The following is a 17,664-nucleotide window of genomic DNA, read 5'->3' on the forward strand; positions in this document are numbered from 1 at the left end:
GTCAGCAAGGATTTATGAAGAGAAAATCATGCTTGACAAATCTGTTGGAATTCTTTGAAGACGTAACCAGTACAGTAGACAAGGGGGAGCCAGTCGATGTGGTATATTTGGACTTTCAGAAGGCGTTTGACAAAGTCCCGCATAAGTGATTATTGTGCAAAATTGAAGCACATGGTATTGGCGGAAATGTATTGAAATGGATAGAAAACTGGTTGGCAGAGAGGAAACAAAGAGTAGGGATTAATGGCAGGCAGTAACCGGTGGGGTACCACAAGATCGATGCTGGGACCCCAGCTATTCACAATATATATTAATGATTTGGATGAGGGCACAAAATGTAACATCTGAAAGTTTGCAGATGATACCAAATTAGGTGGGTGGGTGAATTGTGACGAGGATGCAGGGATCCTACAGCAAGATCTGGACAAGTTGGGCGAGTGGGCAAACCAATGGCAGATGCAGTATAATTTGGATAAGTGTGAGGTTATTCACTTTGGAAGCAAAAACAGGAAGGCAGATTACTACCTGAATGGTTGTAAATTGGGAGAGGGGAGTGTGCAGCGGGACCTGGGTGTCCTTATGCACCATTTACTGAAGGTAAGCATGCAGGTGCAGCAGGTGATAAAGAAGGCTAATGGTATGTTGGCCTTCATTGCAAGAGGTTTCGAGTATAGAAGCAGGGATGTGTTGCTGCAATTATACAGGGCCTTGGTGAGGCCACACCTGAAGTATTGTGTGCAGTTTTGGTCTCCTTCTCTGAGGAAGGATGTTCTTTCTCTCGGGAGTGCAGCAAAGGTTTACCAGACTGATTCCAGGGATGGCGGAACATTCATCACAGAACAGAATTTACAGTGCAGAAGGAGGCCATTTGGCCCATTGAATCTGCACCGGCCCTAGGAAAGAGTACCCTACCTAAGCCCACACTCCACCCTATCCCTGTAACCCAATAACCCCACCCAACCCAACCTTTTTGGAGACTAAGGGCAATTTATCATGGCCAATCCATCTAGCCTGCACATCTTTGGACTGTGGGAGGAAACCGGAGCACCTGGAGAAAACCCATGCAGACACGGGGAGAACATGCAGACTCTGCACAGCCAGGAATTGAACCTGGAACCCTGGTGCTGTGAAGCAACTGTGATAACCACTGTGCTACCATGCTCCCCAGGGCATACGAGGAGAGATTGACTAGGTTGGGATTGTTCTTGCTGGAGTTCAGAAGAATGAGTGGGGGTCTCATAGAGATTTATAGGGGGCGATTCTCCGCTCCGCGGACCAAGTGCCTGCGCCGTCGTGAACACCGTCGCATTTCACGATGGCGCGAACAGGGCCCGGGCACGACCTAGGGGCAGCATGGCGCTGGAGCGGTTCACACACTCCAGCATCCTTATGCGGTGCCAAATGGGCGTCCGCCAACCCACGCATGCGCAGTTGGGGCAGCTCAATCCTGTGCATGCGCAGTTGGGCCGCGCCATCCTGCGCATGCGCAGGGAACTTCTTATGCGCACCGGCCCCGACGCAATATGGCGTGGGTGTTCAGGGGCCTGCCGCGGCGGAATGTAGGCCCGGGGGGGGGGGTGCGAGAGGCCGGCTCGCCTATCAGTGGGCCCCAAACATGGGCCTGACCCCTTCGGAGGCCCACCCCCGATAAAGGAGCTCCCCTCCGCTCTCCACCCCCCCCCCCCCCCGACAGGCCGCCCCCCGAGTGTTCCCGCAGAGTTCCCGCCGGCAGCTACCAGGGGTGGACGGCGCCGCCGGGACCCTGTCGTGTCGGAGTGGCCGCTCGGCCCATCCGGGCCGGCGAATTGCCACTCGTCGTTTGCGGCGATTCTTCGCGTGGCGCCCCGGCGATTCTCCCACCCGGCGGGGAGTGGGGAAAGAGAATACCGCCCATAAAATTCTAACAGGACTAGACAGGGTAGATGCAGGGAAGATGTTACCAATGATAGGTGTGTGTCCAGAACCAAGGGTCACAGCCTGAGGATTCAGGGTAAACCATTTCGGACAGAGATAAGGAGACACTTCTTCACGCAAAGAGTGGTGAGCCTCTGGAATTCATTACCATAGGAAGTAGTTGATGCTAAAACTTTGAATATATTCAAGAGGCAGCTGGGTATAGCACATGGGGAGAATAGGATCAAAGGCTATGGGGAGAAAGCAGGATTAGGCTATTGAGTTGAATGATCAGCCATGATCGTGGTGAATGGCAGAGCAGGCTCAAAGGACCAAAAGGCCGCCTCCTGCTCCTATCTTCTATGTATGTATCTATGTATGAAATGACAGGGTTCTCTTTTCCGCTTCCACTTTTCTCTCGTGGGTATTTCGCAGTTTGTCAAAATGAGCACCAAAATCCTGCTCTGGGGAGCCAGGATTATCATCCAGAACATCATTCCTGATGGCAGCCATTATCTTGATGCCGGCAGCACTGCCGAGGTTCAGGCTCACTAACCAGCAAAACTGTCACTGCAAGCTGGACCCCACCCCAGCCGCCTCCACCTCCTCAATCAAATGAAGATTCGATTTAACTCTCCTCCACATCGCTAAAATCTAGCCAGGATCTTCCAGGGAAATGGTGCAAGACTTATATCCCAAAAATAAGTGACTATGAGATGTCCATTAGGATAAAATAAAGGATTATAAGACAAGTATGCAGTGAAAAGAAGAAGAAATCTGAATTGCATGTTTTGTATTGAAAGAATTAAGCCTGAATATTCCACAGTTTTTTGCAACATACAAAGCAAAAACTAAACACGATTATGTGCATCTACCTATTCTCTAAAATCCAAAATCAAAATAAGTTAAATATGAATTAACAGGCAAATTGTGAGTGATTATAAAGTATGTTATACATGAAATGTCAGCAAAAATAGATCTTACAAATTGCTTGGGCAGTCAGCTCAGCATATATTTCATCAACTTCAGTCTCAAAACCCTTCAAAATTCTGTTGTGCGCACAGAGTTTCAGCTTCAGATTCTCGTCTTCCAGGATTTAGCTTGATCCCCAGCCAGCAACAGTGCACAACCAACCCGAGTTCCCAAAAAATGGTGCACGTCTACACAACCTCAACTCTGCTTAAGACAGTCTGTATGGCGTAGATCCACCAATTTTATCTTCAAGTAACAAAAACAATTGCAGCAGCTATATATTTACTGATTCTCAGTTTCTGGGTCTAACCTCCCTCCGTCTTCTTCAGCCTGCTTGTACTGCACCACTGGGATCAACACCTCTTGATGACTCTTGTGTTGTTTTATATGATTTCAACCAGTTTCGGTTGCCCTCGAAGTTCCAATCTAAGTTTCAACCTTAGTTTCCTTAGAAACCGGAACAGTTGTTTTCTTTCTCAGTTCCCTTTTTCTGTTTCCCTTGTGAATTTGGATTTGAGTTTTAAAAAATACAAGCTTTGAGGGATTTCATCACATTCTGAAGTTATTGAGCATATAACTGGTTAAAGGTTAAACAATGGGCTGGCTAATTGATTATAATGATCTTCTCTGGTCCTGTGAATTCCTATGTTCCTCAATTGAATTAAGACAATGGCAAAATTTCATTTAATGCAACCACATTTCTTATAAAAATTCAAAGGATGTTTTATTAATTTTTTGGTGTTAATTAGTTTTCCTTTTAGAGGAATTTATTTTATTGTCATATTCAAGTTGAAACATGCAGTAGCACAATTTTAACAGAAATAATTTAAAATTCATATCTTAAGATGCTGTAAAATTAACAAATAAATATTTTTTTTTCTTTCTGCAAAGCTGTTCACACTTACACTAGGTGCTAACATCATGTATTTTCCAGCTGTAGGATCATTCTGGTGTGGAGTCTTATCCTTAAATTTGTAACACAAAATTATTGTTGACAGTAAGACAAACAGGTGCTGCATACCAAAACACAAGCATTAAACCACAGCTAATTGGTGTACATAAAGTCCTTGTACAATTGATCCTTGTTTCTGCACCTATATTGCAGGTATTTCACGATGTTGCATACAAAGCAAAAGATCGTAATGATTTGGTTGCTGGTGTGGATGAATTTCTTGATCAGGTGACCGTTCTGCCACCAGGAGAGTGGGACCCATCAATCCGAATAGAGCCACCCAAAAGTGTACCTTCCCAGGTATGTGTGTTTTCATGTCATTTTTCTCGGATACTTCTCTTGCTATAGGGCTCTAAATTTTTGTTGAAAAGCAATGTGAACCTAATGATAAATATTTATTTAATTCTTTCATGGGCGGCACGGTAGCACAGTGGCTGGCACTGTCGCTTCACAGAGCCAGGGATCCGTGTTCCATTCCCGGCTTGGAGTCTGCACATGCTCCCTGTGACTGCGTCGGTTTCTTCCAGGTGCTCCGGTTTCCCCCCACAAGTCCCGAAAGACTTGCTTGTTAGGTGAATTGTACATTCTGAATTCTCCCTCTGTGTACCCGAACAGGTGCCGGAATGTGGCAACTAGGGGTTTTCACAGTAATTTTATTGCATTGTTAATGTAAGCCTACTTGTGACAATAAAGATTATTAAGTTAAATTATGATTTTTCTGTTAGAAACAGGCTTATATTGTGATAATTAACAGTATAAAACTGAATACTGTACAGTCAAACTCATCTATTGATAAAACTCAGAAGAGCTCAATATAAGTTGCTCAATACACCCTTATATCTTTTACTTTTCTTTAAAAAAGTAATTATGTTTATCGATTGGGGATACAAGTGTGAATAAACTGTAATGGTAACCCAATTAAATAAGTGTAATTAAAGGCTTGGAATCTTATTGGTGTTGATATCATTAACTCCAAAATAATGACATAACTCTGAACATGATTTCATATGTTAAATACATTCAGTTCTTATCCTTAAAACTCTGGCATCGTACTTCCTGTGTCACACTCTGGCATTATACTTTCTGATTAACTGAAATTAATAGAATCATAATTATAATTATAATAATTATAATTTTATAACTATTTTGACATGCATACCTGTGCAGAACCATGAAAATCAATCCGATTTGAAACATCTTAGCACAGTGGACTAAACAGCTGGCTTGTGATGCAGAACAATTGCCGTACTGTCCTCCCTGAACAGACGTGGAATGTGGCGACTAGGGGCTTTTCACAGTAAATTCATTGAAGCCTACTTGTGACAATAAGCGATTATTATTATAATAAACAAAAGCCTTTCAACTGCCATTTATACTCAACAAACAAAAATTTCTAATGTCAAAAATATGCTATGTAACAGTACTGAATAAAGAAAAAAATTCCTATGCATTTTTGAGCACTTCCACAAGAAGTTCTAAATTAAATTAAATTAATTCAATATGAATTCTGATGGTAGTGCAAAAGCAGAAGAGTGGGGTGGGTGGGGGTATATGTGCAGAGATGATTGAGGGTGGAAAGGCAGGTTGAGAAAATAGTTAATATAACGTATGGGATACTGGATTTTGTAAATAGGGGCAAAAGATTACAAAGGAAGGAAGTTATGATAACTCTGTATAAAACACTGGTTCAATCTCAACTGGAGTATTGTGTCTGGCTCTAAACACCACATTAAGAAGAATGTGGAGGCATTTGGTTCCAGGGATGAGGCACTTCAGTTACTTGGATAGATTGGAGATTCTGGAGCTGTTCTACTTGTAGAAGAGAAAACTAAGGTGAGATTTGATAAAGGCATTCAAAATCATGAGAGCTCTGGTCAGAGTGGATAGTGAGAAACTGTTCCAGATAATGGAAAGATGGGAAACCAGAGGACACTGGTTTAAGGTACTTGGCAAAAGAAACAATAGAACATAGAACAGAACATAGAACAGTACAGCACAGAACAGGCCCTTCGGCCCTCAATGTTGTGCCGAGCCATGATCACCCTACTCAAACCCACGTATCCACCCTATACCCGTAACCCAACAACCTCCCCCTTAGCCTTACTTTTATAAGGACACTACGGGCAATTTAGCATGGCCAATCCACCTAACCCGCACATCTTTGGACTGTGGGAGGAAACCGGAACACCCGGAGGAAACCCACGCACACAGGGGGAGGACGTGCAGACTCCACACAGCCAGTGACCCAGCCGGGATTCGAACCTGGGACCCTGGAGCTGTGAAGCATTTATGCTAACCACCATGCTACCCTGCTGCCCTAAACAATGGCGGTGGCATGAGGAAAAACGTGTTTAACCAGTGAGTGGTCAGGATCTGGAAAGCTTTGCCTGAGACAGTGGTGGAGGCAAATTCAATTGAAGCTTTCAAAAGAGAATTAGATTAATTTCTTTTTTGTTTTGAAGGCATTTTAAATATATACATAGACACAAAAATACAAAAGCCAACCTCAGCAATAGGTAACAAACTTCACCCTTTCTTGAACCTGCCCCAACCAACCCCCCCCCCCCCCCCCCCCCCCCCCCCCCCGCCCCCCCTGCTCAGCTCTCTACCACCCTGGCACCCGCCTCACTTTTCCAATGATTTGCTCCCCCCTCCACAACATCCAAACAAAAAGTAAAACAACCTCTCCCCCCCCCCCCCCCCCCCCCCCGCACCCCCCCCCCAGCCAGCGAACGACTCAATAACCTTTAGAGAAGTTCATAAACAGCTTTCACCTCAAGGTGAACACTCCTTTGCCCTCCTCAATGGCGAACTTGATCTTTTCCAAATGCAGGAACTCTACTAAACCACTCACCCACACCCCTGCCTTCGGCAGCTCTGAGTCCCACTAACACAACAGAATCCGTCTCCAGGCGATCAGGGAGACAAAAGCCAAGATATTGGCCTCTCTTCCTGCCTCTACTCCCGGATCCCCCGACATTCCAAATATCGCCACTTCCAGACTCAAAGCTACCTCCACCCCCAAAATCTTTGATATTACATCCGAAAAACCCTTCCAAAACCTCCTCAACTTCGGACACGTCCAAAACATATCTATATGGTTGCCCGCCCCCTTACAACGCCCACACCTATCCTCCACCCCTGGAAAGAACCGACTCGTCCTGGATGCCATCATGTGGGCTCTATGCATCACCTTAAATTGAATAATACTTAGTGTAGCACACGACGAGGACACATTCACTCTCCGCAGAACTTCTCTCCACACTCCGGCCATAATGCCCCTCCCAACCCCTCCTCCCACGTACACCTAACCTCCTCCACAGGAGCACTCTCCCTCTTCAGCAGCTCCCCATACATGTCCACAACCCTGTACTCCCCAATTTAATCCTCGGATAGAAGCTTATCCTGCAGCACCGGGGGCGGCAGCACCAGGAACAACGGCACCACCTTCCTAATAAAGTCCCAATCTGCAGATACCTGAACCTATTCCCCTTTGGTAACTTGTACGTCCCCTCTAGCTCATCCAGGTCTGCAAACTATCCTCCCACGAACAAATCCCTAAACATTCTACCCCTACCTGCTGCCACCCCTGGAAGCTCGCATCCAATCCCGCCGCTGCAAACCTATGCTTGTTGCAAAACGGAGCCCACAGCGGCATGCCTTCCAATCCAACGCACTGCCAACACTGGTTCCAAACCCTCAGTGCTGATACCACCACCGGACTTGTGGAATATCTGACAGACGAGAACGGAAGGGATGCCAACAACAGTGCCCTCAAGCTGGATCCTTTACAGGAGGCCACCTCCATCCACCCACAAAGCGACCCCTCCTCCACTGCCCATTCCTAGCCTTTGCAATCATTGCTGCCCAGTAGTAATTCAACAAGCTCAGCAATGCTAACTGCCCCCCGTGTTGATCCCTTTCCAAGAGTACCATCCAACTCATGGAGCCTTCCCCAACCACACAAACCAAAATCATCCCATTAACCTTCCGAAAAAAGGACTTAGGAACATAAATCGTAAGGTTCTGGAATGCAAACAAAAATTTCAGCAACACCATCAGTACCCGACCCACCAAAGACAGTGGCAGCACAACCCACCTTTAAAGTCTGATTCATTCCCTCCATCAATCGTGCCACGTTCAGCTTGTGCAGCTGGGCTCAACTCCCCGCCACCTGTATCCCAAGGTAGCAAAAATTCATCCCAACCAACCCAGAACAGCAATTCCTCCAGCCTCCTCTCCTGTTCCCGCTCATTAATTGGGAACACCTCGATTTTCCCATATTCAGCTTGTACCCTGAAAAATGGCCAAACTCCCCAGAATCCCCACGATCCTATTGAAACACCCAACTGGATCCAAAATATACAACAGGAGGAGGTCACCTGCAGACAAAGAAACTCGGTGCTCAGCCCCCTCCCACTGAATCCCCCTCCACCTCCTCGACCCTGAAGAGCCATTGGCAGCGGCTCAATTGCTAGGGTAAAGAGCAGCAGAGAAAGCAGGCACCACTGCCTCATCTCCCGGTGTAACCCAAAATAATCCAAGTTGACCTTGTTCATCCGAACACTTGCCTTAGGCGCCTTATACAGCAGCCGAATCGAATCCACAAATATCTGCCAAACCAAAAGCGACCCAACACCTCGAAGATACGCCCATTTGATCCGATCAAAAGCCATCTCCGCGTCCGTTGCCACCACCACTTCCACGTTTTGGCTCTCCAAAGGCATCATCATAACATTAACCAGCTTCTGTACATTTGCCAACAGCTTTTGATGCTTCACAAACCCCATCTGATCCTCCCCTATCACCGCAGGCACGCAATCCTCTATCCGTGTCGCTAGCACCTTTGCCAACAACTTCGCATCTACGTTCAACAGCGAGATCGGGCGAGATCCACACTGCTCCGGATCTTTGTCTTTCTTTAAAATGAGCGCCATCAAGGCCCGCAACAGCGTGAGGGAGAACTCCCCACATCACCATCGACTCATTGTGCATCTCAACTAGCAGGGGCTCCAGCTTCAACCCAAACTTCTTGTAAAACTCGATTGGGAACCCATCCGGCCCTGGGGCCTTCCCTGCCCCCGCACAATCCTTCACCTCCCTCAGCCCAATCAGGTCCCGCAGTCCCTGCACCTTTGCCTCGGAACTCCAACTCATGCCCCTCTGGAGGCTCCGTGTTACAGAGACTCCGATAAAAGGCCTCAAAAACCCTGTTCACCCTATCCAGCTCTGAGACAACTATGCCTTTTTCATCTCTCACCCTTTCCAATCTCTCTCGCCACCACCTGCTTCCTCATCTAGTGCGTAAGCATCCTGCTCACTTTCTAACCGTGCTCATATATTGCCCCTCTGGCTCCACACTATTGTCCCACCACCTTTCCTGCAGACACCAGCCCAAACTCCATCTGGAGCCGCTGCCTCTCCTTTAATAACACCTCCTCAGGCCACCGAATATCTCCAGTCCACCCTCCGAATGTCCTTCACCTGCTGGAACTTTGCATTTAAAAAGTCCACAAGTTGCTCAGTAGACCACTTCGCAGGCAACGATGCCTCAGCACCCTGCGCCATCTTTTCCTGTGTCGTACTTTGAATAAGGTACCCAGGCTGCTGCATCTTACTCGTTACACTCCTCGTCTGGTAAGCCATAAACTGGCTCCACTGATGGAGCGCTTCTCTTCCTCAGTGCTCCTGCACCTTACACCAGCAAACACCCCTCATATCAGGTGAAAAAGGAAATTCCACCTCGAGAGGGAGCGAGCCACCAAATGTGCGACCACTTACTCCATGGCCGACACCGGAAGTCTCAAATTGGATAAATATCTGAAGAGAAAAATTAGCATGGCCCCAGGAGGTGGGTAAATTGCTCTTGTGGAGAGCTTGTACAGATACAATTTACTGAATGGCGTACCTCTGTGCTGTGACTGCTCTATGATTCTTCTCTACCTTGGGCAGCACGGTAGCACAAGTGGATAGCACTGTGGCTTCGCAGCACCAGGGTCCCAGGTTCGATTCCATGCAGGGTCACAGTCTGTGCGGAGTCTGCACGTTCTCCCCGTGTCTGCGTGAGTTTCCTCCGGGTGCTCCGGTTTTCTCCCACAGTCCAACTACATGCAGGTTAGGTGGCTTGGCCATGACAAATTGCCCTTAGTGACCAAAAAGGTTAGAAATGGGTCATTGGGTTATGGGGACATGGTGGAAGTGAGGGTTTAAGTCGGTTGTTGCAGACTCGATGGGCCGAATGGCCTCCTTCAGCACTGTATGTTCCATGTTCTATGATTCTATGGACTGGATTTTACACTCCCTCATTGACCTGTTTGAAGGTGGGGGAAGCATGCAAAATCCAATGGGTGACCTTTCTGCCACCGAACTGCCCACCCCTGACCTCTGTGAAATTATACAGGGATGGCGGAGATGTTGGATGGTCCGTCGGCTCACCCATGGTCCCATTGAAGCCCTTAAGTGGCCAATTAATGATCACTTAAGGCATCACCTTGCACTACTTGTATTTTACCTACTGCGGTGGAACCCAAGCTTGACATCTTTAGCTGCGTGGGCTGGTGCTGGGCAAGGGGGCTTTAGACCTCCTTTGTAGGCTCCCTGGGCCCATCGAATGCGCACCCCATGTCATCCACCCCCCCCTCTTTAGCCCTCCCCCTCCGGCCTCTAGAACCAGTCTTCCACCCACTGATCCCCTCATCACTCATTGAGATCCCCACCCTGGACCTACTTGGACTGCTGATTGTGGTAGGAATGCTTGTAGTCTCAGCAGTGGCCATCTTTCTTAACCTGAGGAAGACAGCAGGAAGAGAACCGAGGTTTATTGAATTAGATACAATATTCTGCTCAAAGCAGCAACTCGCTCTGAGTACAGTCATTGCTGGGACTAACCACACCAGGCCCTGCTTTGGGCCGGCTTTTCTGTTTGTTTATAGTGAGCCCCATTAGGTGGCCTCTACCTGATATCTGAGAAGTCTGTATTCCACGAGTCCTATGGAGAGATCAACAATGGCTTTCCCTGTGGTCCCCGTGGGGGTTATAACACCACCGCTCCCTTGTGGCACTGCTGGTACTAGAATTGTCAGCCACCTGATTACTTTAAAGCAATGAACACTGGTTCCAGCATTAAATTGCTGTGAGGCAGCCATCAGGATCATGGGCAGGCTCCCCTCTTAATGTTTTAGCTGGTTTCTGAACCAATGAGAAGGCATGAGAAATAAACCGAGAATGTATTGAGAATGCAAGTGAATTAGTTTGGGTGAATTCCATGTTTAATCGGGTACAGAGATGGAAATAAGAGAGGGAAACAAAGCTTGGGTTAAGAGAAAAGGGAAAAAAATGGAGAGGTAAGATAAAAACTTATCCCCAGGTTCCAGCGGCCTTCATTTCCGGGAACGGGAGAGAGAGAGGGAGCCGGAGTGCAGCTTGGGATTCGGGTAGATGCTTAAGTGTTTTATTTTTACCTGTATTTAAGTTGGGCGGTTGCTAAACCCGAGACACTACACTTGTAGTGTCCCCCACCCTTCCACCTCCTTTAACCTAAGGGGGTGAGTGAATGTCAGGTAAGCTCTTTCTTTCTTATCTTTTATCCACAAGTTATCTAGAGGGGATGGCAGGGAAGGTAATGCAATGTTCCTTCTGCAGAATGTTTGAGGCGAGGGACGCCGTCAGTGTCCCTGCTGATTTCACCTGTGGGAAGTGCAGCCATCTCCAGCTCCTCAGAAACCACGTTAGGGAACTGGAGCTGGAGCTGGATGAACTTCAGATCATTCAGGAGGCAGAAGTGGTCATAGATAGTAGCTTCAGGGATGTAGTGAGAGGGTAGTGGCGGTGAGAGGGGCTGGGAGAAGTAAGTCAATGCAGGGATCCCCTGAGGTCGTTCCCCTCAGTAACAAGTATACCGCTTTGGATACTGTTGAGGGGGACGACCTACCAGTGGTAAGCCACGGTGACCGGATCTCCAGCACTGAGTCCGTCCCTGTGGCTCAGAAGGGAAGGAGGAGAGCAATAGTTATTGGGGACTCGATAGTTCGAGGGACAGATAGACGGTTTTGTGGCAACGAAAGAGACTCACGGATGGTATGTTGCCTCCCGGGTGCCAGGGTCCGTGACATCTCGGACTGTGTTTTCAGAATCCTTAAGGGGGAGGGGGAACAGTCACAAGTCGTGGTACACATTGGTCCCAACGACATAGGTAAGAGAAGGGATGGGGATTTAAAACATGAATTTACGGAGGTAGAGTGGAAGCTGAGAGCCAGGACAAACCATGTTGTCATCTCTGGTTTGTTGCCAGTGCCACGTGCTAGCGAGTTGAGGAACAGGGAGAGAGTGCAGATAAACATGTGGCTGCAGGGATGGTGTAGGAGGGAGGGTTTCAGTTACGTGGATAATTGGAGCACATTCTGGGACCTGTACAGACAGGACGGTTTGCACCTGAACCAGAGGGGCACCAATATCCTGGGAGGGAAATTTGCTACAGCTCTTTGGTGGGGTTTAAACTAATTTGTCAGGGGGACGGGAAAACAAGCTATAGTCCAGAAGCCAGTGTTGAGAGTAGTAAGGTACTGAGGCGTGAGTCCGCGCATGCGCCGGAGTGTCAGCGGCTGCTGACGTCACCACCGGCGCATGCGCGGTGGAGGGGATCTCTTCTGCCTCCGCCATGATGGAGACCGTGGCGGCGGCGGAAGAAAAAGAGTGCCCCCACGGCACAGGCCTGCCCGCCGATCGGTGGGTCCCGATCGCGGGCCAGGCCACCGTGGGGGTACCCACCGGGGTCTAATCGCCCCGTGCCCCCCCCCCCCCCCCCCCAGGACCTCGGGGCCCGCTCGCGCCGCCTGCTCCTGCCGGCACAGGTGTTTAAACCACGTCGGCGGGAGAGGCCTGACAGCGGCGGGACTTCGGTCCATCGCGGGCCGGAGAATCGCCGCAGGGGCCCACCGTTCGCCGCGGGGGGCCTGCCGACCGGCGGGGCGCGATTCCCACCCCCGCCGATTCCCGGGTGGCAGAGAATTCCGGCCACTGCAGGGGGTCGGAGAATTCCGCCCATGGTTAGAACAGGGACAGGAATGGTTGTTGGAAGTTCCCGGGTATAGATGTTTCAGTAAGAGTAGGGAAGGTGGTAAAAGAGGTGGAGGAGTAGCATTGTTAATCAAGGATAATTTATCGGCTGCAGAAAGCCAGTTCGAAGGGGATCTGCCGACTGAGGTAATATGGGCCGAAGTTAGGAATAGGAAAGGAGCGGTCATGTTGTTAGGAGTTTCCTATAGATCGCCAAAGAATAATAGAGATGTGGTTGAAGAAATTGCAAAGCAAATTATGGATAGGTGTGGAGGTCTCAGGGTAGTTGTCATGGGTGACTTTAACTTTACAAATATTGATTGGAATCTCTGTAGGTCAAACAGTTTGGATGGGGCAGTTTTTGTACAGTGTGTACAGGAGGGTTTCCTGACACAATATGTGGATAGGCCGACAAGAGGTGAGGCCACATTAGATTTGGTACTTGGTAATGAACCGGGCCAAGTGTTAGATTTGTTTGTGGGAGAGCACTTTGGAGATAGTGACCACAATTCAGTGTCTTTCACTATTGCAATGGAGAGTGATAGGGCCATATGGCAGGGCAAGGTTTATAATTGGAGGAGGGGATGCGATGCGATTAGACAAGAATTCGGGAGCATAAGATGGGAACAGAAACTGTCAGGGAAAGGCACAAATGAAAACTGGAGCTTGTTCAAGGAACAAATACTGCATGTCCTTGCAGGTATGTCCCTGTCAGGCAGGGAGGAAATGGCCGTGTGAGGGCACCATGGTTCACAAAAGAGGTTGAATGTCTTGTCAAGAGGAAAAAGGAAGTGTATGTAAGGATGAGAAAACAAGGTTCAGTTTGGTCGCTTGAGGGTTACAAGGTAGCAAGGAATGAGCTTAAAAAAAAGGACTTAGGAGAGCTAGGAGGGGGCATGAGAAGTTCTTGGCGGGTCAGATCAAGGAAAACCCCAAAGCTTTTTACTCTTATGTGAGAAATAAAAGAATGACCAGGGTGAGTTTAGGGCCGGTCAAGGACAGCAGTGGGAACTTGTGCATGGACTAAGAGGTGGGAGAGGCATTGAATGAATACTTTTCTTCAGTGTTCACCAAGGAGAGGGGCCATGTTTTTGAGGATGAGAGTATAATACATGTGGGTAGGCTGGAGGAGGTAGGTGTTCTGAGGGAGGATGTATTAGCAATTTTGAAAAACCTTCGGGTTGACAAGTCCCCTGGGCCAGATGGGATATATCCTAGGATTCTTTGGGAGGCAAGGGATGAGATTGCAGAGCCTTTGGCTTTGATCTTTGGGTCCTCACTGTCCACGGTGATAGTGCCAGAGGACTGGAGAGTGGCGAATGTTGTTCCTCTGCTCAAGAAAGGGAATAGGAATGACCCTGGTAATTATAGGATGGTTAGTCTTACTTTGGTGGTCGGTAAGTTAATGGAAAAGGTCCTGAAGGATAGGATTTATGACCATTTGGAAAGATGCAGCTTAATCCGGGATAGTCAACACGGATTTGTGAAGGGTAAATCTTGCCTCACAAATTTGATTGAATTCTTTGAGGAGGTAAGTAAGTGTGTTGATGAAGGTAGAGCAGTTGATGTCGTATACGTGGATTTTAGTAAGGCATTCGATAAGGTTCCCCATGGGCGGCTTATGAAAAAAGTAAGGAGGTGTGGGATAGAGGGAAATTTGGCCAATTGGATAAGTAACTGGCTGTCACATAGAAGACAGAGGGTGGTGGTGAATGGAACATTTTCAGACTGGAGACCAGTTACCACAGGGATCAGTGCTAGGTCCTCTGCTATTTGTGATTTTTATCAATGACTTGGAGGAGGGGGCTGAAGGGTGGGTCAGTAAATTTGCTGATGACACCAAGATTGGTGGAGTAGTGGATGAGGTGGAGGGCTGTTGTAGGCTGCAAAGAGGCATTGACAGGATGCAGAACTCGGCCGAAAAATGGCAGATGGAGTTTAACCCTGATAAGTGCGAGGCGTTTCACTTTGGTGGGAAAAATTTGAATGCGGATTACAGGGTCAACGGTGGGGTTCTGAGGAATGTGGAGAAACAGAGAGATCTTGGGGTTCATGTCCACAGATCTCTTGAAGGTTGCCACTCAAGTGGATAGAGCCGTGAAGAAGGCCGATAATGTGTTAGCGTTTATTAACAGGGGGCTTGAGTTTAAAAGCCGTGGGGTTATTCTACAACTGTACATGACCCTGGAGAGACCACACTTGGAATATTGTGTACAGTTCTGGTCACCTCACTAAAGGAAGGATGTGGAAGCATTGGAAAGGGTGCAAAGGAGATTTACCAGGATGCTGCCTGGTTTGGAGGGTAGGTCTTATGAGGAAAGATTGAGGGAGCTAGGGCTTTTCTCTTTGGAGCGGAGGAGGATGAGAGGTGACTTAATAGAGGTTTATAAGATGATGAGGGGGGATAGATAGAGTGGACGTTCAGAGACTATTTCCTCGGATGGATGTAACTGTTACAAGGGGGCATAACTATAAGGTTCAGGGTGGGAGATATAGGAGGGATGTCCGAGGTAAGTTCGTTACTCAGAGAGTGTTTGTGTGGAATCGACTGCCTGCTGTGATAGTGAAGTCGACTGCCTGCTGTGATAGTGGAGTCGGACACTTTAGGAACTTTCAAGCGGTTATTGGATAGGCACATGGTGCACACCACAATGACGGGGAGTGGGATAGCTTGATCTTGCTTTTGGACAAAGCTCGGCACAACATAGAGGGCCGAAGAGCCTGTTCTGTGCTGTATTGTTCTATGTTTAGAAATGTAACAATTTAAAATTTGACATTTTTAAAATCTCCAAAAATAATTAATTGGCTGAAAGACTGAGACACCACACTTTTGATCGCTCATTTTTTGTGGCAGATAGGTTTTTGGGCAGTCGTCTACAATTATTAAGTGATTAAAAACATAATTATGCGATTAATTACTAGACTTGCGTTTCTGTGGTGAGAACTGATGTGTAGACCCAGCAAGGTCTTGTAAAATATATCAGGGAGGTTAGGACAAGATGCTGTTTATCTAAAGCAAATGACGGAGCGGAATAAATCAACGAGCAGATTCTGGAGATTCGTGATTCCCAGTGTGACTCATAATTCTAAATTTCCTGGCTGATTTGTTCATTAATAATGGTGTGCATTGTCCATATGCCATCATTTTTTTCAGCATATTCTGGCTTGGTATGTTTCTTACAACTACCCCTTGGAAGCTGAACTCTGAGCAATCTGCTGAGTGTAAAATCTCTCAGGTTGTATCAGGATGATTTTCTGAATGCAGAACTTGAAAACTGTTTTCCCGTGCTGTCAGAGGATTCCTGAATTGATGTTTCTTCCACTTCATTTAAAAACCAAATTCGGAATTAATTTTTAAAAATGTAACTCGGGCAAACTTTCACATTCAAAACATTCAAATTTAGCTAATCACTTCAGAAATACAGCCTCTGTGCCAGCACCTGTTATTTGCAATGCTTCTGCTTTGTGGCAATGTGGGAATGATTGGGATAATTGAGTATAATGTATAAATGTTGATGACATAAGCCGCTACCATTCAGGTTTTTCCACAAGTAAATGCTGTTTATCTGTGAAATTCTGAGAATGTTTGTGATTTAAAGAACAGCCATTTACAATAAAATGTAAATAAATAAGCTGTTGAATAATTTTTAACATTTTTCAGACTAAGGGAAAAAAGAAAGACCTGTGTTTTGTATAGCATATGTCACAACCATTGGATATCTCAAAGTGCTTTACAGTCAATGAAGCACTTTTTGGATTTTCGTCTCTGCTGTAAAGTAGGAAACATGGCAGCCAACATGCACTCCGCAAATGCTCAAAGCAGCGATGTGATGAGGACCAGACAATTTGTATTTTTGGTGATGTTGATTGAGGGATAAATATCGGGCAGGACACAGGGGATACCTCCACTGCTCTGCTTCGAAATAGTGTTATGGGATAGTTGACATTCATCCGAGTAGGTAGATCAAGCTCCGGTTTAATGTTTCCTCTGAAAAATGGCACATCCGACAGGGCAGAGGTCCTGCAGTACTCGAGCCCTGGAGCAGGATTGGAACCCAGAACCGAGGGATGAATTTGGGACCTATTAATAAAATTAAAATATGACATTGGAATTGGAGTGTTCCATTAACGCAACCACCTTTTTCATTTTTCCTGACTGCAATATAGAACATGCAAATCACCTGTGTCCAATCTCATGAAGCACACTTGCTGCCATCAAGCTCCACTGGTGGTGTGGAGCCACACCAAATCAGGCTATAATGTACAATTTGGAAAAAAAAACTAGCTTCAAACTTGCTCACATTCTGTAATGAAAGCACAAGTAATGCAGGAGTATAAGAGTAGGTCATTCAAACCTTCAGTTCTATTCCACCATTGGATTAGATTGCGGCTGGTCTGCTTCAACTCCATTTATCTGCCTTAAATCCACATATTTGATGCCTTTACCCAACAAAAATCTATCAGTCTAAATCTTGAAAATCTCAATTAACCTATCAATGGCCTCCCGGGAATTACCCAACCCGCAAGCAAGAAATCACGCAGATGTTGTTTAGTGCTCCTTTTTAAAAACGTGAAGCTGTCGCAATAGCGTCGGAGGGGAAGTGAGGAGGAAAGTAGCCATTTCCATTTTCCTGCATGCAGCTCAGGCCACTGGAGCTGCTGCCTGTGCTGGAGGACGGGGAGTGGTGGGCGAGGGAGTGAGGGGGGGGTGGGGGCTGGAGGAGGCTGAAGCATTCCAGGTGAGGGTCGCCCCGGGCCGGTGGGATGAAGGACTTTGCATCTGTGAGACCTTC

The 17,664-nt window shown here is 47.2% G+C and overlaps 1 protein-coding gene across 3 annotated transcripts in view; it reads left to right on the forward strand.

Annotated features, from left to right (window-relative positions):
* The window catches only part of LOC119961978 (sodium-driven chloride bicarbonate exchanger-like), a 466,097-nt gene that overhangs the window by 322,581 nt on the left and 125,852 nt on the right, over positions 1-17,664 (forward strand). For all 3 annotated transcript variants that reach the window (XM_038789664.1, XM_038789662.1, XM_038789663.1), the window contains one exon: positions 3,971-4,117. In XM_038789664.1, the coding sequence (XP_038645592.1) occupies positions 3,971-4,117 (147 nt within the window). The remainder of the gene's footprint in view (positions 1-3,970; positions 4,118-17,664) is intronic.

This window comes from Scyliorhinus canicula, chromosome 2 (genome assembly GCF_902713615.1).
Source record: "Scyliorhinus canicula chromosome 2, sScyCan1.1, whole genome shotgun sequence".
Classification (NCBI taxonomy): Eukaryota; Metazoa; Chordata; class Chondrichthyes; order Carcharhiniformes; family Scyliorhinidae; genus Scyliorhinus; species Scyliorhinus canicula.